This window comes from Leucoraja erinacea, chromosome 3 (genome assembly GCF_028641065.1).
Source record: "Leucoraja erinacea ecotype New England chromosome 3, Leri_hhj_1, whole genome shotgun sequence".
Classification (NCBI taxonomy): Eukaryota; Metazoa; Chordata; class Chondrichthyes; order Rajiformes; family Rajidae; genus Leucoraja; species Leucoraja erinaceus.
The window spans coordinates 34,018,698-34,042,122 of record NC_073379.1 but is presented as its reverse complement, the minus strand read 5'-3'; the positions used below and the strand labels follow the sequence as shown (position 1 = coordinate 34,042,122).

The 23,425-nt window shown below is 41.1% G+C and overlaps 1 protein-coding gene across 1 annotated transcript in view; it reads right to left on the bottom strand.

Annotated features, from left to right (window-relative positions):
* The window catches only part of LOC129695446 (phospholipid-transporting ATPase ABCA1-like), a 142,230-nt gene that overhangs the window by 20,973 nt on the left and 97,832 nt on the right, over positions 1–23,425 (bottom strand). The window contains exons 23-37 of the mRNA XM_055632404.1: positions 21,885–22,105; positions 21,142–21,214; positions 19,984–20,186; positions 18,531–18,579; positions 17,228–17,347; positions 14,943–15,097; positions 13,472–13,596; positions 12,038–12,136; positions 10,574–10,763; positions 9,050–9,144; positions 8,375–8,407; positions 6,555–6,660; positions 5,095–5,169; positions 2,999–3,168; positions 1,219–1,396 (exon numbers count right to left, since the gene is read on the bottom strand). Coding sequence (XP_055488379.1) covers positions 1,219–1,396; positions 2,999–3,168; positions 5,095–5,169; positions 6,555–6,660; positions 8,375–8,407; positions 9,050–9,144; positions 10,574–10,763; positions 12,038–12,136; positions 13,472–13,596; positions 14,943–15,097; positions 17,228–17,347; positions 18,531–18,579; positions 19,984–20,186; positions 21,142–21,214; positions 21,885–22,105 — 1,892 coding nt within the window. The remainder of the gene's footprint in view (positions 1–1,218; positions 1,397–2,998; positions 3,169–5,094; positions 5,170–6,554; positions 6,661–8,374; positions 8,408–9,049; positions 9,145–10,573; positions 10,764–12,037; positions 12,137–13,471; positions 13,597–14,942; positions 15,098–17,227; positions 17,348–18,530; positions 18,580–19,983; positions 20,187–21,141; positions 21,215–21,884; positions 22,106–23,425) is intronic.

Genomic DNA, 23,425 nt, shown 5'->3' with positions numbered 1-23,425 from the left:
CATTTTCTATTAAAATTTCAGTGTTAATATGTTTCAGTTTGATGAAACCATGATCACTCATGGAATCGAAGCTCATCCTTAGATGCCTGACCCAAATGGATGATGTAGCAACATTCCCACAATGAACTCCACATCTGAAATCCAATGACATTCATTTAGTTTCAGAAATGGTTGGCAGTAGATCTACATCATGCGTTTAGCAAGAGGAGAAATTTCTACCATACATGACTAAATAGAAATCATTCACTGTAAACAGTTCTTTGAACCATGTGTGCCTTAATTAAATACGAATAAGCATCCAATGATCATCCATTCAATTTATTTTATAATACTGAACTGCAAATCGCAGGCATATTCATGCAAAGCTATTAACAAAACAAAATGTCCTGCGGTGCATTCAAAGAATGCCATCAAACAAAAAATGACGATGAGGCTAAGAGGATGTTTTGCAGGTGCTATACAGGATTTCTTAAAGAGTTAGCTTTAAGAGAGTAATTTAAAGGAGATAAATGGAATGAAGAGGTTTGGGTCATTAGCAACTGGACACATGGACATCATTAAAGGAGCAAGTCACTTTGGAGATGATCAAGAGTCAAGAATGAATTGAAATTGTTCACAATGTGTGGCACTCGTTGGGCATCCTCCAGAGAGTAATATTTCTTGATCCTCAATGGACTTTTGGATAAATACTAGGACACAAAACTCATCGCTACACATGAGTACTTTTGGTAACATGCGCAATACCTAGCCATCCAATAGTTATGAAGAATACAGCAGTGCTCTCCTACCTCAAGAGATCAAGGACTGTGTTTTCATCTATTTCAAATGTCAGTGAATTAAGGACTATACGCTGGCTTCACACTGTATCAAGAAAATATTTAACTGTGCATTTGTCCTCAAAGGCTGACAAACATCTGGTGGATTTCTCCCATTTGGTCTGTGCACCTGCCTTTATAATGTTTATAAAGTCCACCTTTTCAGCTCTTCCATGGGCCTTTATTCAAGTAGGAAAAGCCTAGGTGGGATGATAATTTGCAATAAAACCGCACAGTCGTCGAGCACCAATGAAGGAAAGTTGGGGTATTATTCCCTTTATTCCCATTGCCTTGCAAATATTTCCTTTCAAATATCTGTCCAATTCCCCCTGGAACAAGCTGCACATGGTTGAGTAAGAGTTTTTTTTCTGAGCGATAGGGGTGATTAAAGTTACTGACTTACCATATCCCACATGTAGTTGGCTAGCCAGTAGATGGCTGGCTTCACTCCGCTGATGATCTGCAGGTGCTTGGCTTTGGTGACGCGCTCCTGAATCAGGAAAACTACAAAACTCGCCGGAACAAAGGACATGGCGAAGATCACGCAGATGGAAACTAAAACATCCACGGAAGTAGTCATTCTGCAACAAGCACACCATCCAAAGTTAGGCAATGAAGAGAGTTTAGATCATAATGTATTAGCCAATTATGTTTTCCAACATACAAGGAATTTGATTTGCCATACAGTCATGAAAGCTGAAACACCAAATTGGGTTTTCCCTCTGTAGATCAGCGGTTCTAAACCTGGGGGTCGTGACCCCCTATGGGGGGTCATTTGGGGCTTTGCCAGGGGTCATGAATAGGACACAAATAAGATATCAATTTGTTGAGCCCATGTTTAGGAACCTAACAAAGGTACATACCACATACAGTATTTTGTTTGCATATGCACGTACTGGTGCCAAAACGGTTAAGAACCACTGCTGTAGATAGTGCCTATTCTGTTGAGCATTTCCAGTGTTGTCTGCTTCCATTTTTACAATATCTAAACTTTTTTGCTTTTCTATCAAATAGGTATTAACATGAAACAAATGTTGGAGTGGCTATAATAGTACGCCGGTGAAGCCCAGAGAAGGAGTTATAAACATAGCTGCAAATCTCCTCTTACAATTGAGCAGCATTCAAAGCCTGAGGCCCTCCCCTCTAATGCTATTGTTAGATCTATATTTCTTCTTATTCTGTCAGTTTTCGAATGCTATGTGCCAACACACTGCCCTGATTATGATGACATTTAAAAGGGCTCTTCTCTTGGTAAAATATTGTTGTTACATTTTCTGCAGATCAGCAAAGTGAGTTATCCTCATATAACACCATGCTAATTCGATCAAACGCACATTTCTATAACTCGTTGGTTGCTTTTGCCTTCTGATTTTTGTATAATTATTGGTCAATCAAAAGAATCCTGTGGATTAATGTCTGCCAATGAACTTCAATTTTCAGATGACAGAGGAGGTAGTTGAGGCTGGGGCTATCCCAATGTTTAAGAAATAGTTAGACAGATACATGGATAGGACAGGTTTGGAGGGATATGGACCAAGCGCAGGCAGGTGGGACTAGTGTAGCTGGGACATGTTGGCCAGTGTGGGCACTTGAGCCGAAGGGCCTGTTTCCACACTGTATCACTCTATGACAGATCAGTGCGAAAGGAATGTCACGACAGAGAGGTCGAAGGGAAACAGACTAGCTTGTTGTCCTTTTACTATCACTGTTACATAGATATCACTATCGTTGGCAGCACAAGGAGTTTGGACTATTCCTACTTCACAATAAAATGTTGGAAATAATCAGCAGGCTAAGCAGTATCTGTAGTAACAAAAACAAAGTCAATATTTCAGTTCAGTGATTTTTCATCACAGCTATTCTGATGTAAGCCATTGATCATAAATCTGTCCCTCGCTCCATTAATGCTGATTGATTTGCTAAGTATTTACAGTTTTATTTCAGATTTCTACCATTGAAAGCATTTGACTTTTACTGCATATTCCATGAACAGATTAAAATATGTCTTGTACCGACAGTCTTTTTCTTCAAGTTTCTGCTGAGGGTAATCCAGGGCAGATATTAAAATTGACTAAAAAAATAAATTAAAAAAATCCATGCAATATTTATTAAGCATGATTTTGGTCTTAAGCGAGAATGATTTAATTTATCTTGAGGCGGTTCAAAGTGAAGCAGATACTTACAGGGCAGCCTCAGAGATCTGTTCCTTGGTCAGATTGAGTGGGTGGTTGATGGCAGTGATTCCATACATACTTGGATCTTCTCCTTCTGGTAAATTAGTGCGCAGTATGGCATTGTTCATGATGTTCAGGAACGCTCCTATGGCGTGCCAGCCTTTGTTATTAAACCAGATCTGAAGGGCAAAGCCAAATAAACAATTTAAAACATTATCTCTGCAGCATGGTGAACACAAGGATGAATGATGTGGTAGGGAGAGGGGAGTGTGACAGAGGTAGGGCTGTACATTGCAAGTGCCTAGCAAGTTTTATTTAACCTGCCCCAATTTTCTTGCACTTTGATTTATCAAGTATTTTGCCTCATTACCCATTTTCTTTTCTCTTCTTATGTAGCCAGTTCCAGTTCTAGATTGGTTCCAGTTTAATCGGTTATTAGACTGCCTATCTATGGTTTCAGGTCGAGATCCAAAGAAGGATCATGACCTGAAACGTCACCCATTCCTCCTATCCAGAGATGCTGCCTGTCCCGCTGAGTCACGCCAGCATTTTGTGTCTATCTTCAGTGTTGCTATCGATAACTCTGAACCTAGTGATGACTGGCAGTAGACTACTTGGAGGTCACCACAATTAGACCATCCATCGCTTATGTCTGTTCTGCTGTTCCAAAAGATCATGACAGATTTGTGTGTGATGTGACATATCGCCACCTCTGCCATCACTATGACCATTCTTCCTCAACCCTCCTCCTCACTCAATAGCATGAGCCAGCAAAGTCTAAAGTTAATAACAGACGCAGCATCAGCTGCCATCAATTGAAGAGAGATGTATGTTTGCATTCTCTACTTCTCTGTCGATGAGATTCCTAACTTCACACCTCAACGATTCGACTCTAATGTTTAGATCACATCTTCAGTTCTGCGGTTCCCAACAGGTTTTTCTCTAATTTATTTTCAGAAATTATAAGCACATCACATTTACATGAGCATTAAGGCATTTTGCAGTAATTTGGTAAAACAAAAGTAATACAAGTTACTGATGAAACGGCTTCCACCACTAATTTTGGACAGTGCAATCTAGACTGAAATAATCATCCTTTTTTCCCCCATTGTGGTTATGAATCACCTTGCCTCCGAAGAAAATATCATTCTATCCACTCAATCCAAACTCTCAACCTAAAAAGGCAATGGGACATTTCTTCTTGAACTGGATCGGGATTTGGGCAATCCCACAAACTCAGTAGTTCTGGTTGGATTACTCAAACAGAGTAGAAGAAATCTTTGCTTTGCCCTAGTAATGCTGATACAGGTGGCAAAATGCAAAATAAGCCCTGTAATCCATGCACATCAGTCACTAAAAGTAAGCATACAGGTACAACAGGCAGTGAAGAAAGCAAATGGCATGTTGGCCTTCATAGTGAGCGGATTTGAGTATAGGAGCAAAGAGGTCCAACTGCAATTGTACAGGACCTAGGTTAGACCACACCTGGAGTATTGTGTGCAGTTTTGGTCTCATAATTTGAGGAAGGGCATTCTTGCTCTTGAGAGAGTGAAGCGTAGGTTCACCAGGTTAAATCCCGGGACCGACATACTGTATGATGAAAGAATGGGCTTATACTCACTGGAATTTAGAAGGATGAGGGGATATCTTATAGAAACATATAAAATTCTTAAGGGATTGGACAGGCTAGATGCAGGAAAAAAATCCCCAGAAGAAGGGGGTCACAGTTTAAGAATAAGGGGTAGGCCATTTAGGACTGAGATGTGGAAAAACATTTTCACCCAGAGTTGTGAATGTGTGGAATTCTCTGCCACAGAAGTCAGTGGAGGCCAAATCACTGGATGTATTCAAGAGAGAGTTAGAGATAGCTCTAAAGGCCAACAGAATCAAGGGATATGGGGAGAATGCAGGAATGGGGTACTGATTTTAGATGATCAGCCATGATCACATTGAATGACAGTACTAACTTAACATTATGGACAAATGTTATTATTTCTCTAAATTTCAGCTTTGTTCTGTTTCTAAACTCCAAATGTGTTTTGGAGGACACAGGCTTTTAAATGATTGACTGGAAGAACAGCTGGATTCAAGAGGTGACGTCTTACCTTCACGTTGTCTTTTGTGTCTAGTCCAGACATAAACTTGGGGAGCTGACTCATAAATCGTTCTGAAGCACTGCCCTGTAGACAAAAAGCATAAGCTTTAGCAGGTCTCAATCCTGTTAATATCTCCAGGTGAGGTTGCTTATCAGTGGGATGCAGAAATAAATAGCCACTCACCTTCCCCCAGTAAAAGAGCATGCCAGTGGTACAACAAGGAAATAAACAATGGATTGGAGGGCATTACATGATTTGCATTCGAGAGATTGGTATGATATTATGAAACTGAATCGCCAAGTTTGATTAGTGCACAATCTCAAAGATTGTACAGACTATCTCCAAAAGTGATCTATGAAAGTTTAGAAATTCTTCCTTGGTAACATGTCCTTTGTGCACAATATATACATCGCTTCGTATTTTAGCTGGAAACAGAACAGTTTGTTTAAACTCCCTTCCCTTCATCATTGCAGTTACTGGTTTAATCAGATCACAAGAATATCATTCTAACCAGAGAAGATATTGAACCATGGAAACATAAATGACTGCAGATGCTGTAATCTGGAGCAAATAAAAAAAAAAAAAAAACCACTGGAAGATTTCAGTGGGTCAAGCAGCATTTATGGAGGGAAAGGAGTTGTCAACATATCGGGTTGAGAACCTACATCAGGACTCATTGAACCAAAGCCCTCTCAACTGCAATTCCCCAATTGCTGTCAGTTCAATATTGTTCTAAAATGTTTCCTTCGCGTTCTTGCTTTTGCATTCTGATTATTAAAACAGCAGCGCATGTGCTTTTTATTATTATATTGCATCTGGGCAGCCAGGGACCAACTCCTGGCCTCATCAGCAGTCTTAACATTGAGAAAACAAAGAAAGTAATTGTAATTGGTCCATGATATTGTGGCTGCAGCATTGATTATCACAGCACTAACTGTCAGTACCATAAACATGGGAAGAGGGAGGATTAATTTCCCTCAAGGAGATTGAAATAAAGGTTGACACAAAACGCTGGAGTAACTCAGCAGGACAGGCAGCATCACTGGGGAGAAGGAATGGACTCAGTCTGAAGAAAGGTCTCGACCCGAAAAATCACCCATTCATACGCTCCAGAGATGCTGCCCATCCCACTGAGTTACTGCAGCATTTTGTGTCTATCTTCAGTTTAAACCAGCATCTGCAGTTCCTTCCTACACATTCGTAGAGATTGAAATAAATGTTGATTATCCAACTTGAAGGTCCATTATCATTGGTCTGCATACCTGCCTAAAGCACCCATGGCACAAGTGCTGGGAACAAGCTGCAGGGAACAAAGGGGCATTCCAGCAAGGCTTAGGAGCAGCAGTAACTCAACTCATAATTCAGTATACACTGTAGAAACTGTGTTTCTGTTGGCAAAACAGTTTTGTTTTTTTCACTATGGCTAATAATGTCACAGAGGGTTTGACTGCAAAATATCCAATACTAACCTGCGGTAAATCAAGTGCTTGCTTTAAGTGAAGTATGGCTTGTGTAATCTCTTCACGTGAACCCAGCAATGGAGAGCTCTCTCCTCCTAGTGAAAACCCGCCATACCTAGGAAACAAGTACATATCATTAGTTGCTTCTCTGCCTGGTTGAGTGGAAGTTCCTTTGTCACAACAAGCCCTCAAATATTTTGATATTTTAGAGGTGGCACAGTGGCACTGCAGTAGAGTTGCTGCATTACAGTGCTTGCAGCGCTGGAGACCCGGGTTTGATCCAGACTCCGGGTACTGTCTGTACGGAGCTTGTACGTTCTCCCCGTGCCCTGCGTGGGTTTTCTCAAATATCTTTGGTTTCCTCTCACATTCCAAAGATGTACAGGTTGTAAGTTAATTGGCTTAGTAAATGTGAAAATTGTTCCTGGTGTGTGTAGGAGAGTGTTAATATGCAGTGATCGCTAGTGGGCAGAAGGGTCTGTTTCCATGCTGTATCTCTCAGCTAAACTAAATATATTCAGATAATGCTCTGTGCGGAATCACTCCACACACACACACAAACTGTAAGATCTTCCATGTTCAACACTGACCTGATTGAGAAGAAAAAGTGTCCTCTTTGAGCCACCCAAGAGTGTGAGCATATAATAGAGGGGGTAAAAGCTGAGACAAATTTTCTTTGGGCTGGTGATTCTAAATCTGAAAGCTATGTTGCACGTAAGGGAACGGCGATTGAGAAATACAGGGCCAATTATTTGCTCCAAGTCTATGAAACTTTAGAATGTTATACCCTTGGGGCCGTGGATGCTCCAACTTTAGAGTAAATGTGCAACATTCTGTCAGGAAAATTGAGGCCACGGACTGAAAGATAATATGAAGTAGTAAATTGAAATGTGAGAATGAGTGTTAAAAAGGCACCACCTGGGATAACTGTATTGGTAGTGAACCACACCAGTCAATTAATATATTCTTTCAGTCCAGTTATTATTATTGGATAGATTTAACTTTTTTTTTAACTATATTTATCTCCCTTATAAGTACAATCTGCTTTATATCTCCTGCTCTATTTTTAAAGATTTTAAAATAATATCAATTAATGGGCCTGTCCCACTTAGGCGATTTTTCTGGCGACTGGAATTGCGACTGTCAGAGTGGAACACACACACATTGCTTCCTTTACCAGCCAGTTATGCGGGCGGGGGACAGGTCAAACGGGTGGAGCGCTGTCTGAGTGAAATTCATACGGTGCAAAGCCAATGTGATACAGACACACACCGCGATGAAAAGAAGGTGGGCGCTGTAATTAACATGGTGAAAGCACAGTGTACAGGAAGGGTCACGTAAGTCCTTTCAAAGAGATGAGTAGACGGGGGTTGGAGAAGGAGTGGAGGCAACTTTTAATAAGCCAGAGATACATGGCTGTGAAGTTCGGCAGACATTTAACATTACCGGTTGGTTATCATTGGTTCTGAAAACTACTGCTTACTTTTTTTCCCCCCCAATGAACCAATGAAATTCACCGATCAGCACCGGCCACGACCTACGAGAACCTTCGACCTCCTGGCGACCCACCTAAAGCACGAGAATTCTCGCGACTCTCCATGGCAGCTTCATTCTGGTCGCCGCTAATTTTTCAACATATTGCAAAACTCACGGCGACCATAATGAGGCCACGACTAGTTCCCAGAATGCAGGAACACCTCACGACCATGAAGGCGACTGCCCAGCAACCACCCGCGAACATGTGGCGACCGCATAGTCTACTGCAGTCGCCTAAAAAGTCGCCTAAGTGGGACAAGCCCATAAGGTATAGCAATTAGATGCAGACCTACCTGAACTCATTCACCCATAACTTGTTCTTCAAACTGTAAATACAAAACAAAAATGGGATTAAGACACTCAAAGGCTCTAAACTATATCTCTGTCATCTCTCAACTAAACAAACAGCTCTAAAGACATCTCTAAACTAAACTAAAGGCACCAAGCCAAATATTAATTAAATGTGAATACTACAACTTCAACATTTTTGCGTTTGACAGCACTGGGCCTCTACTCGCTGAAGTTTAGAAGGTTGAGTGGGGGGGGAACCTTATTAATAAAAGGCATAGAGTGGATGTGGAAAGGATGTTTCCACTGGCGGGAGAGTCTAGGACTCAGAATTAAAGGACGCTCTTTTACAAAGGAGGTGGCGAGGAATATCTTTAGTCAGAGTGTAGTTAATCTGTGGAGCTCATTGCCATGGCGGGCTGTGAAGGCCAAGTCAGTGGATATTTTTAAGGCAAAGATAGACAAATTCTTGATTAGAGCAGGTGTCAAGGATTATGGGGAGATGGCAAGAAAATGGCTTCAGGAGGCAGAGATCCATGATTGAATGGTGGAGTGGATTCGATTGGTTGAAAGGTCTAATTCTACTATAGCGTGAACTTGTGACCAATTATGTTATATCTGGTGCAACCCTTTTCTCACTGTGCATCAACAACATGATTTGAAAAAGATTTTCACCTTACCTTCTACCAATGATCTGTGCATATGTTTTCACCAGGTAGTCTGACACATTTCTGCCTGACACGTTCTGAAGGATGTCCGTAGAGTTCAATTTAATCTAGAAGGATGGGAAAGGAATAAAGAATGTTAATCGTCTCAGTGATTGCAAAACAGTTCATTGTAGGCACGTTGCTGTCATATTTACTTCCAATAATCTACATAAGTAAAGCACGCATTTTAAGATAGAGCTGAAAATAGCTTAAAGGGCCTGTCTCACTTTCACGACCTAATTCATGACCTTTTTTACTTGTGGACATTTTTCATCATGCTAGAAAAACACCCTGACCTACTTGATACCATGAGTGCCTACGACTAGCATCACGGCCTGCTATGACCTACCTACGACCTTGTGATGACCATGCTGCGAGTACGAGTCAAGGGCAAACTCGGCAGAGGTCGTGAATTAGGTTGTGAAAGTGGGACAGCCCCTTAACTTTCCGGAAGTGGGGTTTATGGCTGGATTTGCGGAGGTTTAATGCTGCAGAAACCTAAGCATTTGCAATATGCACAAGAATGAACAGTTTGACATAAAATTAAACTAATTATATCCATCAATTTAAGCAGTGCACCCTATGGTACAAATCATAGGCAGAAATATCATATTATTAATGGTGGACAAAAAAGCTATATTTCTAACCAAAATATATATTTCTCTAAAAAGGACATAAATGGCTGGAGTAACAGTCAAGAAGCATCATTGGAGAAGTCTGATGAAAGGTCCCGACATGAAACATTGCCTATCCATGTTCTCTAGAGATGCTGCCTGATCTGTTGAGTTACCCACCATCTTGCGTCCTTTTTGCAAACGAACATCTGCAGTTCCTTGTGTCTATATTTTTCATTTTCTATTAATATTTTACCCTCAAAAGAAAGGTATTCTGAGCAAAAAACAAAGTGTTACAGGAACTCAACTGGCCTGGCAGCATCGGTGGAGGGAAATGGACAGCTGTGTTTCAGGTCAGGGCCCATCTTCAGGTATTCAGAGCATGATTAATAATATTATAATGCACACCCAATTCAAACACAATTCACCTTCTTGGTGATGGCTCTTAATTTGCCAAAAAACTCATTAATCCAAACTATACTCAAGATCTAACTGAAGCTGAATGACCAAATAGTCATGAAGTCAATTAGAAACATAGAAACATAGATGCAGGAGGAGGGCATTTGGCCCATCGAGCCAGCACCGCCATTTATTTTGATCATGGCTGATCGTCCCCTATCAATAACCTATGCCTGCCTTCTCCCCATATGCCTTGACTTCACTAGCCCCTAGAGCTCTATCTAACTCTCTCTTAAATCCATCCAGTGACTTGGCATCCACTGCCCTCTATGGCAGAGAATTCCATAAATTCACAACTCTCTGGGTGAATTTTTTTTTTCTCACCTCAGTCTTAAATGACCTCCCCTTTATTCTGAGACTGTGGCCCCTGGTTCTTAGCACTCTTAAACTAGGTTAGCTTTATCAAAAATAACAGTTTCCAAACCTGAGGAGGAGGGAGCCCACCAGCTGCTGGAGGACATGATGGAAGCATCGTCTTCACATCATTATCACTACATTGGCATGAAGGTGAAGGGTTTTCCATTGTCCAGTTCCCTTTGAGGAAGATGTCCATTACGGAATCTGATACAGGTGGTGTAATCCATTCCTCATTTGTGGGCTTACATGGAACATCCCTGAGACAAGCAATAAACAAGACAAACAACTATTTATCTTGACATCTCCCAGCATTTGGTCAGACAGTTTAGTTATAATTACACAGCCTGGGTTTAGTAGAGAAGCATCATGGTGCAGTTGACAACACAGGCAAAAAGGCAATGAGCAGCCCATTAATCAACACAATCCACTGCTATTCATATGATCCAAAGGACAGGAGACCATTCATTGAATAAATACTCAGATGTGCCATTTGTGGTTGGAGAGCACAAAAACAGGCCATTCGGGTTGATTCTTCATGTGATTCTCTTCCACAATGACTTCATTTCAATATATCCTTCATTTTTCTCTCACATATCAGTTTACCTTCCAATACATGCATTGGTGCTTTTGTCTCATCTCTTTTGGCACAAAGTTGCATGCTCTCACTTTTCTGCTGACTTATCAATGATAGTCTTACGCTTTTTCTCCCATATTTTAGATTACCTACAGGCAGGACCTTCTCTATGACTATGTTCTAATTTCACAGAACTGCATCAGATCAAGTCTCAGATGCCACTTTTCTTGCAGAGAGATTAGCAATCTGCTCAGTCCCTGTTATATATTTTTATTGGGAAGTCACAATGTGGATCAGGATTCAGAGTAAGAACATCAGCTCTACCTTCATCAAACTGATTGGTTTGAGCAAAATTATGCCCGAAGGCCAGTTTCCATGGAGATGGATATAAATTGAGGATAAATATGATGTAAGAGAATCACTTGGATTTGTTCTTCCCAACTTGGGATAAAGTTGGAGGGATTTACGGGGTAATTTTGGGACAGTGATTAATACACATTCTGGGAACTGCATCGTGCTGCACGAGAGGAACATTGAACATAGAACAGTACAGCACAGGAACCAGCCTCTTGGCCCGCTGTGTCTGTGCCGAACATAATGTCAAGTTAATCTAATCTCCTCTGCCTGCATGTGATCCATATCCCTCCATTCCTTCCACATTTATCTGCCTATCTAAAACCCTCAAACACAACTATCACATTTGCTTCCACCATCACTCCTGGCAACATACTGAGGTTGGGGGGTGGGGGGAGGGAGGGTGGGAGTTGTCTAAAGTAAGTTATGCTTAAATCAATTTGCATTGGGAATGGCTAATTGATATGACTTTCAGTAATTGAGTCAGAACTAAATCTACACGGGTTCAGGTATTAATATGTCTAGGATTAGATCCTCTTTCCACACAAAATCCAATGTGTGCTTTATAAGATATGCATATCGCAGCATCAGCAATGTACTCACAGAATAGGGTCTCCTCTCATGCACCGCGTCCCAAATCCTGGTTTATTAACAAGAGAATCCATCAGTTTTGCTATACTCGCATCTCCAGGGGCATCATTACTGCAAAGAAGATAAACAGGAAGATCAGTGATCTCAAGGTAAGCTACGCAAGCAATAAGATCTGCACAAACAATAAAATCAACCTCACCCTTTCCTGCACAATCATTTGGCAAATATCAATCATACAGTTATTGTTGTATGTTTCTTCACCTGTTTTTTTGTTGACTGTTCTTTCTTATCTTCTGGCTGAGTTAGCTTTCCTAACACTCTAACTCACTGGAAGGCCAGTTAACTGCAGATCAAAGCGGACGTTCAAATCTCATTCATCCAGTGGTAAACTCCAGCGGATTAGTGATCTGGAGACGTACGCTCCAATCCTACTCTAGCAGCGGGATAATTTTTATTCAGTTGATTAGGTACATTTGGAGTAACTTTGCAGCATCTGGTCTCCATCTGTGCTGTATACCTCAATGGTTCTTATATTATGAACTGAAGGTTCTTAGTCAGTGGTATGTCTGACCATGGAGGGGGTAACCTAGTTGGCAGAAAGATAATTGGCATCCACATCTAAGGATTCAAATTATATGCGCTTACTATCTTCACTCAGCGAAACCATAATTTTCTGCACCGTCTCAGTCCATCGCTGTTTTACAGGGCCTATTATAAATTTAGATGTGTAACTATTTCCCATTAGAGCCAAACATAACACAAGAGCTTCAATAATTCAAACAAAATGGACACTTTCAATGCTCAACCAGATGCAACTTGCATGCCAGATATGTATGAATAGCTGCTTTGCTCCTTTATGGAGTGCTTAGGAAAATATTCTAACATGGTTATTGAACACTGTTTTATTATTGTCAACCCTACAACAGGTCTCAGATACATTTTATTTCCACGTTCTATTCCACTTGCCACATCCTCACTCCTTAATTTGGCATCCTCCTAGAGCTTCCCCAAATCCTCTTCATAATCCATGCTGCCAATGACTTTAGGGATCCATTATCCATCCTTTGATATAAGAACCCGGATTATGTGGAACCACCATTATTAATTTGGCAGGAGCTTGACTCAAAGCAACTAGCTCCCCTGCAGTTCCAATGTTATAAAGCAGCAGTGTGCAATTTCATAAAACAGAAATTCATGACAGTTGTGCAGATATCAGGTTGGTTGAAATTCATGACAACCAACTCTGGAGCCATAGTCAGAACATTTAAATCTCAGCTCTTCACAACTGTTGTTTTGTCTGTTGTTATTGCTCATCCTAAATAGCTTGGAAATCATTTTCCAAATTGAGCAGCAGTGATTCTTTCTGAGATCCATTGAACAAATGGCCTTGGTTTAACAGGAATGCACTCAGCCCATTGTAACCGGTGTGTGCATTTGAAGACGTACCTAATGAATGTGTACTGCTCTCCGTACATCCAGGGATGCAGCTCCAGGCTGGGATATTTACCGAATGGAGGCACGATCAGGCTGAACACCAGCGCAATGCACACAAAGACAGCTGGAAGCACAATCTAGAAAACAACAAATTTCTTCTTTTATGCAAAAATCAGACTGGTCCATTTGATATTCCAAAGCATTACTGCACGCAGTTTACATGAGATTTGTCCCATCCTCTCATTTAAAATTTGATGTTCCTTAACATAACCTATTGTCTTTAAACAAGACAGAGAGACAACTCGTCTAACCTCCTCGACTGTACACACCGTTCCTGACGTAGCCTCCTTTACATCTTCAAAACCAAGCATAGACTCGGCAACTGTTTTGTCGAACACATATGCTCAGTCCATCAATAACTCTCCCCCCCTCACCCCCCCACTTGTGCCCTACCAGGATGCACACCCATTTCTGCCCTCTCCTCTTCCATCTATATTCCTTCCTCTGGCTTCACAATTCACACTCCTTCTGGCCTTATTTCACACCTTTTTTCTTTTCACCTCTGCTTTTCCCCACCCATCTGCCTATCAACGCCCACTGACTTGTATCTACCTCTCACTTGCCAGGCTTTGTCATTACCCTCCTCTCTTCTAGTTTTCCTCTCTCCCACACTTGATCACAATCAGTCTGATGAAGGGTCCTGACCCAAAACGTCATCTATCCATGTTTTTCAGATATGCTACCTGGCCCAATGAGTTACTCGAGAAATTCGTGTCTTTTTTTTGTAATCAAATCTGCAGTTCCCTGTTTCTCCTCTGAGTTAATTGACCTTCTTTGCTTTAACACCAGACTAACAATGCAAATATTTGACTAACATTATGGTCACAACTGTACTCTAAAGATAGCTTATTGGAAAATAAGCAGTTTCCAGTTGCTACAACAGCAGAGGATCTCCAAGAAGAGGGATTTGCGATCGGGGGGTGATTGTGTTTAGTAGATGATGTGTTTTGTTTTAGACAAATGCATCTTTATGGTATTGTCAGACAAAGATTAGTCGTTTTTTTACTAGTAGTCGTAGTGAGCTTGTGGCCCCATTGCCAAGGATCAACCTCTGAGCTCTACCGCTGGAGCCTGTGGACTCTAACATCGTGGAGCTCTCGAACTGGTTGGAGACAGACATCAGGAACTCCAAGCCACGGGGGCTTTGATCGCCTCGATGTGGAAGCTTGGGGGAAGTGAGGGAAGAAGATTAGACTTTATTGCCTGCCTTCCATCATAGTGAGGAATGTGGGGAATCCGTTGTGGTGGATGTTTATGTTAACTTTTATGTAGTTGCGTGTCTTGTTGCTTTTTTAGTATGGCTGTATTTTAATTTGTATATCACTTTTTCTTATTTGGTACACGTGACAATAAAAGACCTTTGAAACCTTTGACAGCGGTCTACACACCCCGTTCCATCAATTCTAACAGGAAGCAGGCTTACCTGAGCAAAGATTCCTTTCCTGCTACGCTTGGCATAAATCAGTCGCTTCCAGAACAATGCCACAAACTGTTGTCTCATGAGATTCCAGCCTTGCACAGAATAGGATCCTTTCCCATCCAGCCCATTCAAGAAGTCGGTTTCCCGAGACTCTGCAACTACATCCAAGAATGTTTCAAATATAACCAATTGCTCACTTTTAACTGCACACAGAAGTACCAATTCCTGTTGTGCAACAAAATGTAATCACTCGAAATAAAACAATTCACGTGCATATTTGTTACTCCATAACAATCTCAATGATCTTGAAACATAATGATAAAGAAGTAACACTAAAATTACTTATTTTCTTTAAAAATAATGTAGTGTAATTTATCCCTCAAAAATATTTCAAGGAGTTTTACAGCCAATGTATGTTTGAAACTTAATCACTCTTATGATATCAGAAACACCGTAGCTAACTTGTTCCAGAAGTAACATTATGATCACAAAATAATCTATAATGGAGAAGTTGGTTAAAGGGCACACATATGGTCGTTGGGGTCTTTGGTTTAATGAATTATCCAAGAGTTAACACTTGTGACTGAAACTCTGTTAGTGCCAATAAAGACAGCTAAATGATGATAGTTTAAACAGAGTGGAAGGGTAGAACAGAAGAAACTGGAAACATTTGTGGACACAAATTGCGGAAGTAACTCAGACAGGCAGCATCTCTGGAAAGAAGGAATTGGTGACGTTTCGGGTCGAGACCCTTCAGACTGGTGTCAGGGGAGTGGGCGGGACAGAGATAGAATGTAGTCAGAGCCAGTAAGAGACTGGTAGGAAAACGGGTAAGGGGGACGGATGGAGAGAGAGAGAAAGCAAGGGCTATTTGAAGTTAGAGAAGTCAATGTTCATACCGCGGGGGTGTAACATTTGAGGTGCTGTACCTGGAAACATTTGTGCTCCACGGTCAAGCTGCTAAAAACTGAGTGTAAGGATCAATATCACAGAGAGTGTATCTATGGCCTAATTTCCACTTTACACTAATTCCTGTGAAACACGAGAATGATAAAGTTGAGGGTGAATGGAAAAGATCATAAACCACCTCAATAAAGCAGTGAAAGAATGTCGAGATAACAGGAGAACTGTGGCAGTCTACTTTCTTCTCCGCCTAATGTAATCACAGGCCATTAAAGAGAAGCTAGAGATATGAGGTTAAGTGTAAGGAAGTGGCGCTGAGGTTAAATATTTGCCATGAATTAATTGAATGATATCAAAGGCATTAAGAACAAATGCTCAACTATCTTCAATTATTTTATCTTTAAGTGGACTGTCTACGTAACTGTGAGCAATGGGAGTTGAGAGACGATTAACAACATTTTCCACATACAGTAGTGGTGTATAAAAAAAGTGCACTTGGACTATTCTGGTTACACAAACTGACACCAGGGTAATTTTTCACTCCCCTACTTTCCCAAAAGGTGAGTGAAATGAGGGTGAAATGTGGATAGACACAAAAAGCTGGAGGAATTCAACGGGTTAGTCAGCATCTCTGGAGAAAAGGAATAGGTGATGTTTCGGGTCAAGACACTTCTTCAGACTGAGAGTCAGGGGAAAGGGAAACAAGAGATATAGATGGTGATGTAGTGAGATAAAGAACAAATAATGAAGGATATGCAAAAAAATAATGATGATAAAGGAAATAGGCCATTGTTAGCTGTGTCCTCGGTGAGAAAGAGTGCAGAAAATCAGACTCAACAAGACAACTTGGATGCTGGTACGACTTGGGTGGAGGAGGTATGGGGAGAGAGGGAATGCAAGGGTAACTTGTGGATATATTTCCTTGCTCTTTGCTCGTGAACTCACTCTATGTGATATAGGAGTTGGTTGCCATGGTTCGTTCATACATTGCAAGAGAGACCTTATTTTAAAAAGTACTTCACTGGTGTTTTGCACTGGGCTGTGAGGGACATGAAATGTAAGTATTTACAAATGCAAGTATTTCTTGGCTTTAAGTGTACCTTTCACTTTAATATGGCTGATCTGCCAAGGTTTTTGTTTTCTTTTGACGGTCCTTTCAAAGTGTCCATAGGAGCATCAAATTGGTTGTACAGTAATGAGATGAACAGTAAGCCTCATCATTGCAGGACTTTCCTGACTGTCAGGGCTCTGTGTTAGCATGTGGTAAGGAAAGATCATCTATATATAATTTAAAATGGAGCTTAACAAATGAGAGGTTGCCATGGGTTTATGTACCCTTGGAAGACATGTTATGACAATACACCATCTTTCAGCTCTGTATTTACCTTGGTCAGCTTCTGAATCATTCACTTCATTGACATCGTCATCATCGGTAAATGGTCGGAGGCAACTCTGTCTGTCAGCAAACCTTGATCTCCTGTTTCGGCAGGCAGGGATTGTGCCATCTGAAGTGAAATCACATTAATTGGTTAGGGCAGCCTTAACTCAGTGAGATACAGTGTGCGAGCTTGGTTTTTATATTTACAAAACTTGAAAAGGACAATCTTAAATGAGAAAAAGCTAGCTAACTACCAAGACACTCAGTGACATTATAGCTGCTGCCTTTTTGCCCTGTAAATGCTGCGGGTGACCAAGGATTAGAAGCTGTTAATGTTGCAGTTGCGAATATAAACATTGGCTACGGTATACATGCTATCTAAAAAATGCATGACACCAACTAGCTAAGGTTTCTTCATCAGCAACTTCCACACCTAACACCAAAGGGGACAAGGGCTTCAAGAAAATGGAAACATCTTCAAATCCTTCATTGACACTGGGCCTAAATCCTGAACGTGATCACATCATCTCCGTTGTTGCACCTTAACTAGAGAGAAGGCTCATCCCAACCCCTTCAAAGAAATTAGGGATGGCAAATAGATACTGGTATCACCTATTGCGCCTCTTTCTGAAAATTATAAAATAAAAGAAGTGCTAGTTATAATTTAGAATTTTGCCAATTTTTGTTTCTTGTTTAGGCTCCATGAAACAAAGAATAATTAACAAATTAATGTTTCAATACTTGATTACAAGGGGATACTGATCAAGGACTATGATATGCTTCTGAATGTGACATATTTTCTGTGACTTTACAAGGGCAGCCCAACCATGTGGTTAAGTCCAAAAGATCTGAACTGTCCCTAAAACGAAAAGAAAGTGTATCAGAGGTAAGAGCTATAGCTGTGTTTTAGAAGAAAGCTAATCCAATCCAATAAAATAAAAAAACAGATTACAACCATCACATTTTAAAGAAGTAGGTGGACTTCGTAACAGCCACCTTCACTTAACGATTCATGGCAATGATTTGGAGAATACAGGCAAATTTTGATGGGCACTTATGAAGTCAGAGGCAAAAGCCTAAAGGACAACTCTGCTACTATTTAGACACAAAATGCAGGAGTAACTCAGCAGGACAGGCAGCATCTCTGGATAGAAGAAATGGTTGACATTTGGGTCGAGACCCTTCTTGTTCACCTTATTCTGAAATACCACTAGGGGTGCTGTACGGTGGCTGCCCAGCCGGCAGTCTGTTTGTTTTTTGAGGCAGGGAAGAGTGTGGATTGTCAAATAACTCGGCACACATGAGGTTACCTGAGATTTCAGCATCCACTCCATGATCTTCTGCAACCTTAAGAAATATCTGCAGATAGAAAAGATAAAGAACATTAGAAATACATTTTAATGTATTTTCTGGAAATGTGCATAATGGTTATCGCCTAGTTTTCATTATTTAAACAGTGCAGCTTCTCACTCCTGTTCCTCTAAGACACTACTAAGACATTTTCAATGAATAAATCCCCATACATAACAACCCTCGTTCTAAGGTTATGATCCTTGTTTCAGAAGATGTTGCCTTTCTGCACCTAACTTGTCAAGCTCTGCTCCAGGCAAGATGTGTTTTATGATTGTTCCCACTTTGCCCATCAGAAAGCCTGCAGCCACTGCAATGGCATTTATAGACAAACTCCAAACAAAAGGGTGCAGATATGGAATCTGATAAGTAAAATGGGGAGTGAAATGTGGAATCGGAGGGAGAAGAATTGGGTGGAAGGGAATGAGGGAGTGGGGCAAGAAGAAAAATGGGGTTCCCAGTGGAGGAAAGGGTTGGAGATCAAGGAAAGGAACACGAGCAGTAGTAGTGGATAGAGACCTGTATGCAGGAGTAATGGGAAACTGGGTGGTGGGGGAGAGGGAAGGGGTTACACTGATGTATAAAGTGGTATTGCTGGTTTTACACATCGTAAAAAGTTTGACATTTAAATCTTTCAGTTCTTGTCATGTTAGATAAAATTGGAGATATATTTTTGCTTAGACAGCATGATTAATATGTAATGAGCGGGTAAAATCACAGATAGGCCGGGCAAAGGTGAGAGTTACATAGGGGGCTATAAACCATTAGGCTCGGAAAAGCAATAAAGCATTCTTCTTCCATACTGAGTGTTAAATATTAATTAGGGAAGGAATTTTCTTGCAAACTGTATTTCTGTGTGGATAGGTCTTGGCTCCTTGGTGTGAATGCAAAATATTTAAACTTTGAAGTCTTCTGAACAGGATTTTCAAAAGCAGTGGGTTGATTCATGATCATTACAATTTTTCTACAACCATGCTGAAAATAATTCCCCGTCCATCCTCCTCACCAACATCATGCTTTTGTTGCATTTTCCCGAATAGTGATGCAATGCTTTAAATGCTGGAATCCTTTTAGTTTCCCAGTGGCACTTTATCATTTGTCATCCTAGAATATGAAGTTTGAACAGCTATTCTATTGCAGGGGCCTCATGTCTGAGTCTAAATCAGTCTCAGCAGAAGGCACAGAAAGCTTGCGTGATTTTGCTTCAGGCATCAAACACGATCAAACGTTGCAGATTGTAAAGGGAATGTCGCAACAGATCGAAGAGCGGAAACCCTTTTCGCAGCACTTTCATGACACTACCCAAAGACAATACCAAACGCAGTCAGGTGTGGTCCTTGTCAGTGCTGATGGATTAAAGAGCAGATGGCTGGGCTAAAACCGAACATGCAGCGGAGAGTTTAGAATGCTTACTTCTTCCAGGGTGGTGTCAGAAATTCCGTAACTAGAAATTCCCAGGTCAGTGAGCCTGTCATCCATCTCATGGAAAAGTTCCACAAAAGCACCATCTTTGGCAGCCTCATAAGGTAACACGTACGTCAATTCATGGCCAATGTCTTCGACCAATCGAGCATTTGCCACGTGCTTTAAGATCAGATTGGAGATTGCCGAAACATCTAGAAAACGGAGAGTAAAAGAGGATAGTTATTAATAATGCTGGAGGACGACAGTACTGGTCTTACTGGCAATCCCATTAAGTTTTAATAAATTAAAGGACTGAGCTTGATAGACCACATCATCCTTCGATTAAGAGTGCTTTGAAAGGCAGATTGTGTGTGTGTGTGTGTGTGTGTGTGTGTATAATATATATATATATATAATATATATATATATATACACATACTGCACTGTTTTTCTCGTTTATTACATTGTTTGCAGAGTACTTTGTTTACATATTCTGTTGTGCTGCTGCAAGTAAGAATTTTATTGTTCTATCTGGGACATATGACAATAAAACACTCTTGACTCTTGAGAAGAGGACAGCCATGGTGAGCGTGGGGTCACAGCCAACACTGGCATCTATTTGGACTACCTTATGCTTATATTATTCTGCAACCTAAAAGATAAGATTTGAGGGATTGGACGCCTCTCCTCCTTTCAACAGATGTCCAACGCACTCAGGTCTGACACACCCAGACTAGCATTAAGGACTGAGGGATTGCTTCACAACTGGAAATGCCTTCTGTCAGAAAAGCCACTTCTCTTCATGCTGACACAAAAAAAATAGCTTGATTTTGAAGAAGGGGTAATTATCTCAGGTGTCCTGTATGATATTTATTCATCACTCCAAGTTACAAAATGAAATTGCATTAGCATTATTACATTGGCATTTGCAGGAGCTTGCTGGTGCATAACTGTGTTGCCTTTCCTGTATTACAACTGTGGCTACATTGCGGAAGTAGCTATATAAAACTCGTAAATGGGCTGATGTTCTGAACAGCATTTAATTAATGCTGATATTTATTTGTTTCTTTAGAAGTACTAAAATAATATAACTATAAAAATGCCCAACCCATTCTGTGCTGCTGTAAATAGGACCCACTGAATTGCTACCGAATGGGTTGTGCTTACCTATTGTCGTAGTGTCACTGTCTTGATCACTGCCAAGTCCAGCGTCTGAACTACTTTGAGAAACACTGTCATCCTGCGAAAGAAACCAATAGAATATATACCAATCAGTCCAAATAAAAGAAGATAGACACAAAAAGCTGGAGCAACTCATTGGGCCAGGCAACAGCTCTGGAAAAAAGGACTAGGTGATGTTTCAGATCGAGATCCTTCTTCAGAATAAGTGTCGGGGAAAGGGAAATTAGAGATATAGACGGTGATACAGTTAGATATTGAATAAATGATTGAAAGAAATGCAAACATGTAACGTTGATCAAGGAAACAGTCCATGGTTGGCTGTGGGCTAGGGAATAACGAGTTATACAGACAATGAAACTCCCCAGGAAGACAGTGAAACTAGTACAATGACATGGGGAGGGGATAAATGAAGAGAGAGGGGATGCAAGGGATACTTGAAGTTAGAGAAATCAATATTCATACTGCTGGGTTGTAAGTTGCCCAGCCGAAATATGAGGTGCTGTTCCTCCAATTTGCATTTGACCTCACACTGACAATGGAGGAGGCCCAGGACCGAAAGGGCAGTGTGGGAATGGGAAGAGGAGTTACGGTGTTTGGCAACCGGAAGATCGCATAGGCCAAGGCGGACTGAGCAAAGGTGCGCCTCCATCTTCAGTCCAACTACAAGAATTGTCTTGGAAACTCTGGCCACCGACTCCTCACACATTAACCATGTAAGGCCCACTTACCTTTTTCAGGTAGGACACGGTGCTGCTGCTGTTCCTGCAGGAGCTGAGAGATGGCTCCAAATCCTTCTTGACCAGGGTGAGGTAGTAACCCGTTCCCAACTGGTTTTTCAGGTACAGTGATGACCCACAGCAACATAACTTTCCATTGGAAATGATGGCAATCCGATCTCCCAGCAAATCCGCCTCATCCATATGATGAGTGCAGAGGATGATAGTCCGACCTGGGGGAAGCAATGGATTTGGGATACTTCCTCGATGCAGCATATTTTTACTTTGATTATTCACCTGAAGACATTCTGTACAAATCTGCAGACATTTAAGCTACTGTATTGCATTGAAGGTCAGAATCAGTACTGGGCCCTTCATCATGAATTAGGTTGTATGATTGTATCTCTCATGAAGGGCCTTACCTCCCTGTAGAAACATCACACACCATGACGAACATGCTTTCATATACATGCATTTAAGCCATATGTGTGTGAATTTCACCCTCGTATCTTGGTGCCTCATTGCAAACCTAGTGAGTTAAGTTTTGGGTAAAGCAGTGATGCAGCAGTAGAGTTGCTGCCTTACAGCGCCAGAGACCTAGGTTCAATCCTGACTATCGATACTGTCTATATGGAGTTTGTACATTCTCCTTGTAACTGTGGGTTTTCGTCCGGGTGCTCCGATTTCCTCCCACACGCCAGAGACGTAGAGGTTTGTAAGTTAATTGGCTCGTTATAATTGTCTTTTGTAAACCACCATCTGCAGTTCCTTGTCTCTACTGTACTCAGCACTTGTTAATTTACAGACTGAATCTTGATCACCACATCACAGCACAGAAATGATTGCACAGGAAACAGTGCAGGGGAGATTTACAAGGATGTTGCCAGGATTGGAAGATTGCAGCTGTGAAGAAAGATTGGATAAACTGGTATTGCTCTCTGTAGAACAGAGGCTGAGGATAGTCAACTGAGGTGCTTAAAATAAGCAGGCGCTCTGATAAAGAGCCCTATATCCTTTAGCAGAGGAGCCAAAAGCCACCACAAAGAAATTTTCAGCACATTAAAAGTGCCCGAGTGTATACTTGGAAAGCCTTGACCTGCAGAATGATTGGATGAAGTGCCTGAAGGTGAGATGAGGCCAGAGAACTATTTTCCAACTAAAGCCCCTGCCCCACGATAGGAGTTTACCCAAGAGATCGCCCGAGTTTAAAAAAAAAATCAAACTCGTGATAATTCATCACGAGTATTTTTTTTTACTTTTGGAAATGTTTCACACTGTTGAAAAAACTTCACGAGTTTCCTCGTTTCCCGAGTACCTACCATTAGCATTACGAGCTGCTACTAGAGATCCACGAGCTCCGACGTACCCGCTACGTACATTCTACATACTTACCACGAGTTTGATTTTTTTTTTAAACTTGGGAGAGCTCTTGGGTAAACTCGCATCGTGGGACAGGGCATTAACACAGGCATGATGAACTGAGTGACCATATTTTATGCTGTATGGCCTTTTTAAAGGACGCATATTAAAAACACAATCACTTTGCACCTTTG